Source organism: Vanellus vanellus (assembly GCF_965231255.1).
Source record: "Vanellus vanellus genome assembly, chromosome: 12".
In the NCBI taxonomy this organism is placed as follows: domain Eukaryota; kingdom Metazoa; phylum Chordata; class Aves; order Charadriiformes; family Charadriidae; genus Vanellus; species Vanellus vanellus.
Genome location: NC_138917.1, coordinates 21,884,578 through 21,899,763, shown reverse-complemented (window position 1 = coordinate 21,899,763; position 15,186 = coordinate 21,884,578). Strand labels below are relative to the sequence as shown.

Here is a 15,186-nt window from a genome sequence, read left to right as displayed (position 1 = left end):
CTTTGATTCCCTTTGCAGTCCACTCTTCTCAGATGTCATCTGCCTCCTTGATTTCTGTCTTGCCTTTGTTTCAAGAATCCCTATCCAGTCCTTATCTCTCATTCTCCAGTCCCACAACTCAAGTTGGTTGTTTTCCAACGCCTTTTGAGATGTCCACCAGCCAGGTCAAGCTGAGCCTCCCTCTCTACCTCTTTGGGACGTTTTGTGCACTAGATTTAGTCCTTCAGGGAGGAAGAACTCCCAGTTCTTTTGGATGGAGGCGAGCTGGCTGGGGGGACGCTGGGCTGCAAAGGAAGGAATGGGAATGAGAGTTCAAGTGGTTCCTCTCCCACCTTGTGTTATCCTTAGAGTCACAGAATGGTCTAGGTTGGCAGGGACCTTGAAAATCGAGTCCAACCATCAACCCAACACTGCCAAACCCACCACCAAACCATGTCCTTCAGCACCACGTCTGCCGGTCTGTTAAATCCCTCCAGGGACGGTGACTCCACCGCTTCCCTGGGCAGCCCGTTCCAATGCTTGACGATGCTTTGCAAGGACCCTGGTCTCCCTCCACAAGCGCATTATTTAACGCTACTGTAAGACACAGCTGTTGCCAAAAACACTGCCTTCCCCTGCCATTTTCTTGCAAGCTGTGCCGTTATCAGCTGCGGGTGCACCGAGCGCTGGGTTGGCTCCTTGCCTGAGCCTTCTGGGCAGTCATTCAGGTTTCACTTCCTTGAGCAGAGACGCAACCCGCAGTGGAAAGGGCAGTCGTTTCCCCGCTCGCCTGGCAAGGCTCCTCCTTGGCAGTTCCCCAGTGTGATCCCCAGCCACGGTTGGTTTGGAGGTAGTTTTCCATCGTCTCCTGGCAAGCGCTGAGATGGAAAGCGTGTCTGCTCCCTTTGCTCCGTCGAAAGTAAGCTGTTAGAGCTTGGAAGGTTAGGTCTGCTTATGTGAGGTCCTTGGAGAGGGAACTGGAGCAGCAGCAGGGATTTGCTACCTGCCTTATTCTCAAGAACTGATTAAGCTTCAAGAATAAGAGAGTCAGCATTGGGTTGAAACTCCTGAAAGTTGGTGTTTCTTGAGTGCTTTTTGACTGGGCAATCAGAAGATGCCCAGACCATCGGTGATTACTCTCTACTTGGAAACCAACCTTACAAAGTCCTGAATGCTTGTTTCTTTGGCATTTATTTACTAAATAAATGCTGGAAATGGGACACCACAGATGGTCCACAACGCAGGTCCCTCCTGCGGGGTGCTGGGGGCTGGTCACGTGCAGAACAGAGGCAGTAACAGTCTTGTGAATAAAACTAGAAGGCACCATTCACTGTGCTCGTTGATTACTTTTTTTTTTTTTTTTTTTGACGAAGAGGCAGAGCTGGCACTGATTGACATCAACTGTGAAATAAATTAATGTTGTGCAGCTCCAAGTGCTCGTTTTGGCAGATGTTGGTGAGTTTAGGCATTTGGAGCCCGGCTGCTGAATTTAAGGATGGGCGAGGAGGTGTTGGTGGGTTCTGGCCACCCACGTTGGGTAGTTTGACACGTGTTGCGCTTGGATGTGTCAGCTGGTGCACTGGTGAGAAGTTGACACTTTCATCTGAGATTCAGCTGTCTGCTACGTAGAACTCTTGCTGCTTTTCTCATGGATGTTTTGGGCTCCCCTGGATTCATGCCCCAAAATCCTGCATGCCTAGTGACTGCGTGGGTCAAGATCTTCTGAGGAAAAGGTGCTCATGTACTCCATGGAAACACCAGTTCCAGCTAAGAATTACCGAAGTGGGGAAGCTGCAGCCAGGAGGGCTAATTACAATCCGTCCACTTTTGTGTGGACACCTCTATGTCATCGCATTACAGATGGGGAAACTGAGGCACAGAGCCATCACTTGTGCGGGGTCCTTCATCGGGCCAGCAGCAACATGGGGACGTGCCCTTGGTCCCCTGACTGATGTGGTGGCCTAAGCCCCACCGGCAGCTGTCCCCGTGGGTGCCATGCTCAGCACAAGGGTGATGGGTTGACTTAAATCCCACCGTGGTTCCGAGATCAGCTTTCCTCCATCCGAGCAGTAATGAAAGCTGAACGCTTTGCAGTTTTCTTGACCACAATGTCTCCTCTGCCTTTGTCCTCACAGGGGCTGTGTCATTGGACCCACCTTTCACTTCAACGTACCTTCCCTCCGCTTCGGTGACGTCTCCTTTGGTGAGTGTGCCCTGGGCTCGGACCGTGGGTTGAGAGGTCCGTGCCTCAGCGAAACGGAGCGCGTGAACGTAAAAGCATCTGTCACGTGTCTTCCTCCGTAACGGCCTTTGGGGTGTTAAAGCCGGGGCTGCCGGTCGCTTAGGCAGCGCTGGGCCCGTTTGATCTCATGATGGCACAAAGAAACAGAAAGTCAGTATTTTCTGGTGTCCCTCATGGTCTGTTGAGCCCCAACTTCCCAACCCTTGGCAGCAGAATGACTGCGAAAGTCCTTGTCCTGGGAGGGCCCAGGGGATGGGACTGCAGAAGGGAGTTTACGCCATGTAGTAGCCTGTAGCCTTGTTCCTGTCGCAAGGAATAAGTGACCTTTAGTGTGAGATGTTAATTAGTGCTATGAGGGCACCTCGTTATCACCTACCAGGTAACATGCCCAAGCAATAGCTCTGCATCAGGCACTGGTGTCCTTGGAGATGTGGGCTCCTTCTCCTTCCCCGCCGAAGGCCCAGCTCGGCTGACGGAGCCGGTGGTGAGCGTCCAGAGCGTCTCCATTGAAATGCAGATTCTGGGTCTCCGTCTCCCAAATGGCTTTTTACTGAGATGATCTAAAGTTTAAATGTGAAATCAATTGTGGATTGATTGGAGGGCCATTATCGTTCGGTGCCCAGGATGCCTCTGTGTTTTCATGCTGTTCATGGACTCTTTAAGAAAACTCATTACCTTCCCTGAGCCGCTTCCTCCCCTCCCTACATCACCACTCCGCCAAGTCTTTATTTCCTTTGGAATAAATAAAACAACAAGAAACGCACTAGGCAGAACTATGGTTATGTAATAGGAGATTCATCCTCCTTAATCTGATTTCATTAATAAGGCCTTTTCAGCTGAAGGCAGCTATTGTATTTTTGCTTTTTTAGCGATGCTGCTGACTGCTCTCTGTGTCTGGAGACTTCAGTCTCCTTTGGGGCTGTGAAGTCTCCGTTTGTCCTTTTTTGTGTACCTCCTGCCTCCCTGCTGGAGGCATTGCTGGAGGTGGGCTGTGCTCGCTGTCGATGGGTGTGGGTGAACTATCTGCTCTGTCTGCCGGTGGTTTTCCTCCCCATCTGTAGAATCACAGAATGGTTTGGGTTGGAAGGGACCTTTAAAGCCCATCCAGTTCCACCCCCCTGCCCCGGGCAGGGATACCTCCCCCCAGCCCAGGTTGCTCCAAGCCCCGTCCAACCTGGCCTTGAACACCTCCAGGGATGGGGCAGCCACAGCTTCTCGGGGCAGCCTGCGCCAGGGGCTCACCACCCTCAGAGTGAGAAATTTCTTCCTAATATCTAACCTAAATCTACCTTCTTCCAGTCTGAAGCCATTCCCCCTCATCTTATCACTACATGCCCTCGGAAAAAGTCCCTCCCCAGCTCTCCTGGAGCCCCTTTAGGCACTGGAAGGCTGCAATAAGGTCTCCCCGGAGCCTTCTCTTCTCCAGGCTGAACCCCCCCAACTCTCCCAGCCTGTCCTCCCAGCAGAGGGGCTCCAGCCCTCCCAGCATCTCTGTGGCCTCCTCTGGCCCCACTCCAACAGGTCCATGTCTTTGCAATGTTGGGGACTCCAGAGCTGGTTGCAGTATTCCAGGTGGGATCTCCCCAGAGCAGAGTAGAGGAGCAGAATCCCCCCCCCCTCGCCCTGCTGGCCACGTTTCTTCTGATGCAGCCCAGGATATGGTCGGCCTTCTGGGCTGCCAGCACACATTGCCGGCTCGTGTTGAGCTTCTCGTCAATCAGCACCCCCAGGTCCTTCTCCTCAGGGCTGCTCTCCAGCCATTCACCACCCAGCCTGGAGCTGTGCTTGGGATTGCCCCAACCCAGATGTAGGACCTTGCACTTGGCCTTGTTGGACTTCATGAGGTTGCCTTGGGCCCACCTCTCCAGCCTGCCCAGGTCCCTCTGGGTGGCATCCCTCCCCTCCAGTGTGTCTGCCTCACCACACAGCTTGGTATTATCAGCAAACTTGCTGGGCGTGCACTCAATCCCACTGTCCATTGTCACCAACAATGATGTTGAACAGTGCCAGTCCCAGTACCAACCCCTGAGGGACACCACTCATCGCTGGTCTCCACAATCTGTAGTCAAATAACGCTTGGTAACCAAGCCATGGGAGATGTCTCCTTCTCGCAGAGTTGGCCAGCCAACCCAGATGTCCGTTCCAGAGCAGGTTTTGAGCTGCTGTCCTGTCTCTGTAGAACATCCCTACCGGGTGTGGTTGTGTCACTGGTGCTTAATGGCAAACCAGTGTCAAAGCTAAAGTGATGTAAACCTTTACGGGCAGTAATCAAAGCCAGGGTGCAATGTGGATGTGATGTCCCCATTTGTTAGGTAAGGGGAGACATGGTTCCTGCTAATTTCTAAGCAAGCACCAGGCTCACCTCCTGTGAAGTGGGTGGCAAACTGCCACGTGCTCAGTCTGGTTGCCCCAAAACAGGAGGTGCCTTAAGGATCCTGCCTAGAGAAACTGTGTTAGAGCTCTCTGCATCGTGCTCTGGTTCCCAGTTTCACCCTTCCTTTCTTCCAGTCTAGATGCTCCTCAATGACAACACACAGCTTTTATATATTGAGAGCTGTGGAACTGTTCAGGGAGTTGACACAGAGTTTTACCGATTGAATTTTCGGAGTAAACGGTCTGTCTGAGCGCACACTCATAAAGGAGAAAGAATTAGTTCTGATTTGGGGACAGGTGAGGGAGAGAGCTCCTCACAACTAGAGAGGGAGAGACTTCTGGTGTTCGGCATCACTAAGAGTGGCCATTGCCAAGGAAGCAATCTCTGTGGTCAGCACAAAAGGCAACTTCAGTGGCGATTAATTCCTCGCTTAGCTTCTCAATTCGCTGCAATTGAGACTGAAGAGAGCTAAACTCCAAGCGCGGTTTTATCATAACAGGATATTCCCACCAGGAATGGTGCATAAATTCGTCTTTGTGCCATTTTCCTAGGTTTTCCTCGCACCTTGTCGTGTCGCCTCACTAACTCCTCCTTGGTGCCCATGACCTTCAACCTTCGCATTCCTGGGGACGGCTCGGGAGCGCCCAGTGTTACTAGTTTGGCTCAGATGTCAGAGAACGCTCGTCCGTCCTGGAGAAGGGGAACTCGCCGTCACGTCAGGCCAACCGAATTTACCATAACGCCCTGCAGAGGAACCATCCGCTCCCAGGGTTTCCTGGATATCGAGGTATGGGGAGAGTCCGGCCATAGGTGCTTCAGCAGGTGGAGCTGGAGCTTCACTTGATGTACGAGAGGGCTTTAGTGCTGCTAGCACAATGCCAGTAAGATATACGCGCTAGTGTCAGGCTTTTGTTAGCTGGCTTACTCTGGGACTTTTCCAAAAGAGCACTGTTTTGTTTCCGAAATCATAAGCAGAAGATCACATAGCGTGTGGTCAGGCACAGAAGCCATTCTTGTGGTTTTTGAGAGCTGCTTAGAGCAATTTCTTTGATTTAAAGTGGGCAGAGGAAGGATGAGGACAGAAGGTGGCTGTTAAAAAGAGAGATGTCATTGTAGAAAACAGTTTGCTTTTCTTCCCCGTCTTGTTTCTCCTCTCCTGTTGAGCAGAAGGAGCTGGATTCACTGCGGTGATCTCCGGTGGGGACTGAAATAGCTCTGGCAGCCGTGAACTGCACAGCATCTGCTGGGCCACGTTTTGCCCTCAGCTTCCCATTGTAAAGCTGAACTCATTCTGTTGAAGTCAACAGATTTCCTCTGGATTTATGCTATTGCAGTCGAGACTAAAAATTGGTCCCTTAATTTTAATACAGTGGTGAATAGAGCGTTAGCCTAATTGGGCTTTAATTTAGTTTATGTACGCCCTGATAACTGTACGGTGTATTTAGCAAAGCAGATTTTGTCACAAGACTTGTATTACTCCCAGAGACTGTGTTCTACACATGGACCAGCAGAAGAATTGGGGCAAAATCCTCCTTTTCCTTATCGCAGGACGAGAACTGGAGGACACCACACATGGATAATGGCTTTTTGGGAATGAAGAAGCATTTGATGTTCTTCTCTTCCACCAGGTCACCCTGTGCTCCAACACACTGAAGAGATACAAGCTGGCGCTGATGGTGGATGTGGATGGTGTTGGCAAGGAGGTGTCAGCGCTGCTCCTCACAGCCAGGTATCGGCGCTTCCCTTGAGGCTCATCGTCTCTCCTCGTGCGTCCGTCGCCAGCATGCTGCCTCGCACGTGGTTTGCTGGCTCCATCTCCCAACGAGAAGCGTTGCTTAATGAGCTAGTTCTGCCCAGCTCGGTATGAGAACAGCAGTGCTTTGGAAGCAGCCCACGTTGAGAAGCACCTGTGCTCAATGGATAGGCATGGCCTTCAGCCTTTTTCTAAAGGAAACAGTCATTATATTCGTTATTGGCCTGCGTTTGGGGGCTTGAGGCTTAAAAATCTGGGGGGCTGTCTCTCCTCCTTCCTGCGAGTGGTGGACGTGTGCTGGGTTGTGACCGAAATGCAACGTCCGTTTGGGATGCATGGAGCAACCTGCTGAAAGCTGGCAGCTGGTACGGTTAATGAAGGCATGTGTAAATGGGGAAGGGATTACGGTGGGACTGGGGAGGGACAAATAAAAGCAAGATCTTCCGAAGGGAAAAATAGTCCTTGATGTGGAAAGTGAGCTCAGGTTTCTCTGGTTCCCCTCAACGTTAATGTTCTCCGACTTAAGCCAAAAAGTTGTTCTTGCTGCAGCCAGATTCAATCCTGTCGTGCTGCAGTGAGTGTCAGTTTAATTACGGGAAGGATGCAGTTCACTGGTGCTGTTCCTTCTCCCAGGCAGAGTCAGCCAGTCAGCGCCTGGGCTGCAATTTTCTTTAAAAAAAAAAAAAAAAAAAAAAAAAGTGCAAAAGGACCTGGGGAGGGTGAAGGACCAAAAGCTACAAAAAAGGGGAAAGGGTGGTCACCCGCTGCGTAAGGCAGGTGGTGACTCATCTCGTGCCCTCCATCGCTGGGACAAGTGGCTGAGTTTTCAGGCAGGGCAACAACGGTATGGGAGAGGAGGGAGTCATTTTTACTCAGACACTGGCGTCTTGTGTTCCCTAAGTGAGCACTGGTCCTTGGTGGGAAGGCTCCTCCAGAGCTCACGCCTTAATGGGACCGTTGGGAGGGTCCTTGGAAGCCTCCTGGGGGCAAAGGTGCCCATCAGACAGCTCTGGGATGGGGCGCCGTGCGCTGCCCGGGCACTTAGCAGCCTCTGCCACGCTGAGACTCGGGGTTTACCCCTCCTTCACAAGAGGTTGTTGAGTAAAAGTGAATAAAAAGAAGTTAAAGGTGATTTATCGCTGTTGGAGTATTAAATGTCTGTTTGACAGTGACAAATGGGTTATGCTCCATTTCGCGCTAGTTGGGGAGTAAACAAATTCTACATTCTCGTGGTATCTCTAATTCCCTTTGGGTCATCTCTTTGCCTAGATGCGTAGTTCCTCCGCTGCAAGTGCTCAACCCCATCATGACGTTTGGACGGTGCCTTCTGAAATTCCCTTATCAGCAGATGCTGACCCTTGTGAACGACAGCGATCTTCCAGGCTGCTACAGGGTTCTTCCTCAGGTTTGGCATCGCGTCCACCTCCCGCCCTCCCATTTTATCCAGGGGTTTATTAGGGAAAAAGGAGGGGGGGGAGGTTTGGCTAAGAACTTGCTGGCTTATATTCAGGTAGGTTCCTGTTCTCAGCAAACCCCTGTCTCCTGAGAACAGGAACCTGAGTACAAACTTTAGGAAGCAGTTTAAAGTCTTTAGGAAGCAGTTTATGTTCTAGTCTTTGGGGTGCTTTCATGCAGGAGAACTTAGGGGGTCACGAAAAGCGGCTTCCGACACACAAGTGGGTGTTTGTGGATGCAGCAGCTTTTGGACCCTCTGAGGGTGCTAAGCCCATACAAATCTGGCATCATGTTTTGTGCCTTTCTGCTTTCTCCTAGGGATTTAAAAAAATAAATAAATGTTAATTTCCATTGTGGTAGATGTTAAGAAGTTTCCTCAAAGGTCACTCTGAATTTGGCATTTGATTCTGTCCCTTATAGGAACACAAGGAGGATGCTGCTGTGCGATACTCCAGCACCATGCCGTGTGGGATCATCCTGCCTCACAGCTCAGTGGAGGTCCCGTTTACGCTGGAAGCCCAGGTGCTGGGAGAGCAGGACACTGTGGCTTGTGTCACCGTGTTTGGGAGCGAAGAATCCCCACTGGTGAGTGCTGGGGGATGCGGGTCTTTGTGTGCCACTCACCTTGGCGGGGCGTGAAGTGTACAGGCAGGGTTGCAAATTCCAGGGATCCTTCCTGGGAAAACAAGAACTTGTAATATATGACCAGTGTAGATGAGGAAAGGAGGGATTCACGGCATGAGCAGCAGCTAACACGTGGAGAAGAGGAAGGATGGTATTTTCTTCGGCAGGTGACGATCTAAGAGTCTGAGGCGGTGCTTAATTACAGGTTTGTAAGACAGGATAACAAGCCCAGTCTGAAACCCAGCGCAGTCCCTGGGTCTCGTACTCTGCTGTGCTCTTCGATGAAGAACAACTGCTGCTTCCTTAGGACTTCTGTTCGGGAGCACACAGAGACATCCCCAAATCCCGCTAAAACAAGCGCTGTGTAAGAAACCACGCCGAAAGTCAGGCTGAGAAACATCCGGCATATCTCTTGGCCAAAAGCCCCAGCCAAAGGCACAAGAGTCTCCAGACCGCTTACCTCTAGAGAACGGAGACTCTCTCTTTTTGGGATTTTATTTCTGCCAAGCTTGGAAATGGATGAGGCAAAGCATTCCTGGACGAAAGCCTCCTGAAAGATGTTGTTCGCGTTCAGGCATACACAACAGCAGCGCCGACAACAAACGGTAGACAGGAGAACATTGTATGTAGCATCCCGGCTTCATCTAGCTGAAATCTAGAACAAATTTAGTTAATTAAACTTTAATTTGAAACGATATTAACTTTTGAAGCAGCTGTTTTAAAACGTCTTGTTGTCTCTCTGAGCCTGAAAGAGGCTGTCAGAGGATGGCTGGGAACCGTAAGCTTTCTGTAACGGAAAGGAGGGCTGACATTTTGGAAGTAGTCTCAGGGATTTAAACTTTCATTAAAACGAATGGAAATGATGCTGCTGAATCCCCTGGATGCCGCTGAACATCTCGACCCAGGCCTTTGCGGATGAGCGTGTAAACCAGTCAACAGGAAGGGCGGGCAGGGCGGGCTTTGCTGGGAGCTCTGACAAAACGGTTGCTCGTAAATATAAGGCACGCTGCCCTTGAACAGGAGGGTTTCTCCCCTCCAGAATAACCCCGCTGTTCAACTGTTAGCTTGTTTTTTGCAGTGTTCTTGCAAAGCTTTAACCCTTCACGCAAAGGTCACAGCATCCCAGAGTGGTGGGGGCGGGAAGGGCCCTCTGGAGCTCCCCCAGTCCCACCCCCCGCCAGAGCAGGGGCACCTCCAGCAGTGGCACAGGACACCTCCAGGCGGGTTTGGAATGGCTCCAGAGGGGGAGACTCCCCCCCCCCCCCCTCTCTGGGCAGCTGTGCCACTGCTCTGCCACCCGCACAGGAGAGAAGTCCCTCCTCAGGTCGAGATGGAACTTCCTGTGGTCAAGTTTGTGGCCGTTCCCTCTTGTCCTGTCACTGGGAACCACTGACAAAAGACTGTTCCCACCCCCCGGCACCCCCCCTTGAAGGATTTATTGATTAGATCCCTCAGCCTTCTCTTCTCCAGACTAAAAAGCCCCACGCCCCTCAGCAGAAAGATGCTCCAGTCCCCTCATCATCTCTGTAGCCCTTTGCTGGACCCTCTCCAGCAGTTCCCTGTCCTTCTTGACCCGGGGAGCCCCGAACTGGACACAGCGCTCCAGATGTGGCCTCCCCAGGGCAGAGCAGAGGGGGAGGATGACCTCCCTCGCCCTGCTGGCCACGCTCTTCTTGATGCCCCCCAGGATGCCATTGGCCTTCTTGGCCACCAGGGCACATTGCTGGCTCATGGGCATCCTGTTGGCCACCAGGACTCCCAGGTCCCTTTCCACAGAGCTGCTCTCCAGCAGGTCAGCCCCCAACCTGTACTGGTGCAGGGGGTTATTCCTCCCCAGGCGCAGTACCCTACACTTGTTACCCTTGGGCTAACAATTTCAAACTTTACCTTAATCTCTTTTATTTGGAGATGAATATGACAATTTTTTTGCCCAAAGGGCAAGCGTTTCAGCTGGAGCATCCTAGCTGTCCCTCAAGAAACGTCTAGCCTGAGATTGCACGGCTGTGTGCACCCATTAAGTTGATCTTTAACGTGCAGCATTTACGCTCAGCTGCCGCGAGCGCCCGGCGAGTGCTGGGTATATCAACAGCACAGACGGGAGCTCTTGGCTGTCAGGCCTGATTCTTTGCGTTTTCTATAGGTCTGCCCTATAGGTTGAGTGTGGTATCAGTAGTTCACTCGTAGCTGACACATCCAAGGCTTTCTGGGCTGGCAGAACAGCTCACCATCTTATTATATACATCCTGCACCGGTGGCAAATCCTATCCGTATGGATCATAGGGTGCAAATCTGCCCTCAGGGCGATGGCTGCAATGTGTTCCCATAAAGCCAAACACAAGCTTGCTCTTATTGTCTTAAGTTGTGGCATCTGCTATGGCTACCAAGGCTTTCCAGAGGTGAAATCCCGCACAGATCTTTCATCCAGGTTGTGTAGGGTCCCTCCATGGGGCCGTTGCCTGGTATTTTGTTTGCCCGGTGACTGCGTGCCAGCTTCAATTTGGTGTATGTAATCTGCCCGAAGGAGCTGGTAAAAACCCAACCCTGGGGTTACTGGTGGCACAGCAGCCTTGTGTGCCACAGGCTGGGGGTTTGGCAGCTGGCCGCTGTCAAAATAAGCGGTCGCTCAAACCGCGGCGGTCTGTCAGGGACAGATGCTCTTCACTCCTAAAAGATCGAGTGTGACATTACGTACCCATCGACAAAGCCAGCGGTGCTGCTGGGGGGGGTGGGGTGGGTACGTGTGGCGATCTCCTGGATTTGCCATCTCCCTTTACTGCCTTTCCATGTGTCTCACATCGCCTCTAACGCTGCTGAATGAGGTTTTTCTTGTCCCTTTAAGAAGACTGTAGATAAAGGGGTTGGTTGTGTTTTTGTTTTTTTTTTTTATAAGCCCTTTCCTTCGTGAGGTTATATCGTGTTAGTACACAGTCTGAAGCCTGCTAGCCTGAGCATCCTCCAGATGTTGTTCTACTCATCTCCAAAGAGTTCTACCCTGCCTTTGCTGCTTCCGCACAGCTCTTCCCTCCAGCTTCTTCTTCCCGGCAGCTTTGGGCAGCATCACGGGTCTCCGTACCTCCCTTCTCCCGGAGGGATAAGAGGTCCGTCAGCATGCATGGCTTCAGCTCCTTATTTTTGAGGTTCCAGCCTTGGTACGTGATTTTTTGGCTCTTACTTGCGCGCAGTAGTGTCCTGTCAAGGGATGAGCATTTCTGGATGCTGCTCCTTCTGGCTGAGTTGGACTCGCGATTCTGACAGCTGTCAATGCCATTTCCTTGAGTCAGACATCATTAAAGGTTTTACATCACGGAGCCTGGTTTCTTTTGTGGTTAAATCATACTCCGTGCCCTCCAGTGAATCATACAGCGTCTTGTCAGCGTTGGGAGTTTTATGCGTTCAGATCCTGTTTAAGAGTTGGGGTGTTTAGAAGTAGTGAAATCCAGCCAGACCGGAGAAACTCTCCTTGGTTTTAATGCTGTGAGAAAATGGTTTAGCAAAGAGATCCGCGTTCCTCCCCCAGCAGTGCTGCAAGAACAAAACTTTGGGGTCTCAGACTGTCAAAAGAAAAAAAAAAAAAAATTACTGCTTGAATGATGTAATTAATAATTAATGTCTGTTATTCATATAACACCAGGAATACACCGAAGCACAAATCGGAGGCAGCGAACTTGCATGGGCTCTGCTCTGAGGAGCTTTGCTTCTGACTTGTGCTGGTTTTCACCGGTGTAGCTTTGGCAACGTTAAAGAAGTTACTCTCCAAGTGTGGCTGTGCAGCAGCAGAAGTCGGGGAGGGCGGTTTGGGGCAAGACTGAGCAGTAAAAGGGGTGGGGAGCGGGCACGAGGTAGAGGAAGGAGAGCTAATGGTGCGGAGGAGGTGTGAAAAAGCAAGCGTGGGAAACTGGGGTTTCTTTATCCCCAATAACAGGAGCTTGTGGCTTTCAGATGGCATCATTGGAGATCTCCCACTTGCTCCAGGCCTTCTGTTTCAGTCTTACAACTCCCAACAGCTGTAATTACCCCTGGGTCTAGGAGTACCTTTAGAGCTCTCTAATCTTTTTAAACTTTCCCTGTCTTTTTTTTTTTGATCTTTCCTACCTGCTTCCCGGAGCAGAAAATCCATTTAGTGAGCAGCGGAGTAGGACCAGTTGTCTACGTGCACCCGAGTAAGATAAATTTTGGCAGTATCCAAGTTCTACAAGATGCTTCCCGAACTCTCCACCTCTCCAATCAGACTGGCATCCCTGCATCCTTCTGGGCAGAGATGGTAAGTATCCGTGGGGCTATTTTCCGACAAAAATGACTGGTCCGTAGCAACCTGTGGCTCAGTTTTTATACGCAACGTTTCCAGATCGCTGTCGGAGAGAGATATTCCGTCACAAAGCAGCGAGAGGAGCCTGGCTCCGAGTGCAGCTCTAGCTGGGGCACCCCTCAGTAAAACAGAAAGCTTGCATAGATTTTTGAGCAGAAATTAGTCTGGATCGTTTTTACAACTTCTCCCTTTATTTTGTGGAAGGTATTTAGCTCTGAAGTTCACGCTGTTGGAGCTCTAGGAGATCAAGAGAACCCTGTGGCCCCTTGCTCCTGGAAGGGGATGGGTTTCCCTAAGTTTTCCCTGGTATGTCTGCGTCTGTTGTGCCTTATGTGCTGGGGCTGAGTGGGATGTGCTCCCCACCGGAGCAGGAATTTGGCATTGGGGCAGAAAAACGGGGTTTGGCAGGAGGTTTGTGCTTCTCAGTGCTAGGTGGGTTGAACATCTGGGGCTGCTTAACGCAGGCTGAATTTCCCTCCTTGCTGTTTTTCCGGCTGTTTCATTCCCATTTCTGTGCCCGGGAGGACAAATGTAACCTCAGAGCCGGGGGGGCGTTCCCAGGGCAGCTAATCAATTAATAGAACAATAATACGAGGTGGTTTCTTTCCCTGCGGTGAAGATGGGCTCTGGTGCTCCCTAGTCGCCCCCTCTGTTGACTTCCCAGGGGTGAGTCACCCCATGGTGAGCATCTCGGCTTCAAGAGAACCTGCTCGATCAGCTGTTTCACCGAGGGCTCTTCAGGCTCTTGAACGCCGCGATGCTGAGCCCGGCTGGTGGGAGCAGCACCGCGGCAGGCGAGATGCACCCGAGCCGCTCCTCCCCGCAGCAGCTGCCTACTTTGGTGCCGTTTTGCTGCCTCCGATGAAGTTTTGCTCTTTGCAGCTGCCTGGCAGTGTATTGATGGGAAGAAGATAGGACTCAATAATTTTTTGGAATTAAAATTGGAGCTGCGGGTGGGTGTCAGGGTGACCCACGCACGTCCATCGGAGAGCAGAAGTGGCTCCGGCTGTCCCATAGCTGCTCTCAAGGGTGGCTTGGACATCCTTCATTCTCTTGTGCTCCTGAACCCAAGTATTGTGTTCTCTAAGGTGCCAAAGGTGGCTGCTTTGATTTCCCGCTTGGAGATGTGCCGCAGGGCAGCGAGCTGCGATTTCCCTGTCTCCTGTTGGATGGCTGATCTCCAAACCGTGGCTGTTTGCAGTTAGGCTTATAGATCACGGTCCCCGCTCGAAAGAAAAGAGGTATTGATTGAGATTTTCACAGCCGCGTTGGATCAGCAGTGTTACAGTACGCTGACTGGCAGCTCAACAGACTGGATGAGATTAAATTAAGGGGCAGCGACAGTGCAAGTAAAAGTCTGGTGTCTCGTTGGAGGTAGCAGAGGAGAATGCTGTAATGCAGGTGGCCATGCTGCCACCTTGGTGGGGTCCTTAACCAACACCTGCAAATTGCCGTTTCTGTCAAGTCAAGCTTTCTTCTTGCTTTATGGGAGAAAAGAGCAATTGTCTGAGCAAGCGGAGATGCTTTTTTTTTTTTTTTTTTTTTTTTTTTGCGGATATTCTCGCTTTGGGATCGTGATTTAGGGAATTGCCTGGAGCACCCCTCATGCCCAGGCTTCCCCGTGCCCCTCTCCTCTTCCTTCCGTTGGCTGAGTCGAGTCAAGTCTATTCTGTGAGTTGCCGGGAGCAGCGCTGCGCATCTCTGCTGCCGGAAGGAATTAAATAAATAAATAAATAAATCTCCAAAGCTTTGCATTGAGATGGGGCTTTTTAGGTTTGAAGAGGAGTGTAGGGACTTCATAACCTAGTCCTGTGTTGGCTTATCCCCGCTTGCCGGGGTATCTGCAGGTCGTAGAATCATAGAATTGTCATAGCTGGAAAAGACCTTTAAGATTGAGTCCAACTGTTATCTAACTCTACCGGGGCCACCTCTAAACCATGTCCCTGAGTACCATATCTAGATGGCTTTTAAACACATCAAAGGATGGTGATTCAACCACTTCCCTGGGCAGCCTGGTCCAGTTCTTGGTAATACTTTCAGTATAGAAATTTTCCTAATGTCTAATCTAAACCTCCCCTGGCGCAACTTGAGGCCATTTTCCTCTTGTCCCATCGCCTGTTCCTTGGGAGACCAACCCCCCCTCGCTACCCCCTCCTTTCAGGGAGCTGTAGAGAGCGAGAAGGTCTCCCCTCAGCCTCCTTTTCCCCAGGCTGAACGCCCCCAGGTCCCTCAGTGACTCCTCACCAGCCGTGTGCTCCAGACCCCTCACAGCTCCGTTGCCCTTCTCTGGACACGCTCCAACACCTCAGTGTCTTTCTTGTCGTGAGGGGCCCAAAACTGAACACAGCACTGGAGGTGGGGCCTCACCGGTGCCGAGCACAGGGGGACGGTCACTGCCCCAGTCCTGCTGGCCACACTATGGCTGATACAGGCCAGGATGCTGTTGGCCGCCT

At 51.4% G+C, this 15,186-nt stretch overlaps 1 protein-coding gene across 1 annotated transcript in view; it reads left to right on the top strand.

Moving 5' to 3' along the window:
- Positions 1–15,186, top strand: part of HYDIN (HYDIN axonemal central pair apparatus protein) — a 161,422-nt gene that overhangs the window by 61,006 nt on the left and 85,230 nt on the right. Inside the window, exons 12-17 of the mRNA XM_082489568.1 lie at positions 2,115–2,182; positions 5,147–5,382; positions 6,224–6,324; positions 7,618–7,753; positions 8,224–8,388; positions 12,536–12,688. Of these exons, the coding sequence (XP_082345694.1) occupies positions 2,115–2,182; positions 5,147–5,382; positions 6,224–6,324; positions 7,618–7,753; positions 8,224–8,388; positions 12,536–12,688 (859 nt within the window). The remainder of the gene's footprint in view (positions 1–2,114; positions 2,183–5,146; positions 5,383–6,223; positions 6,325–7,617; positions 7,754–8,223; positions 8,389–12,535; positions 12,689–15,186) is intronic.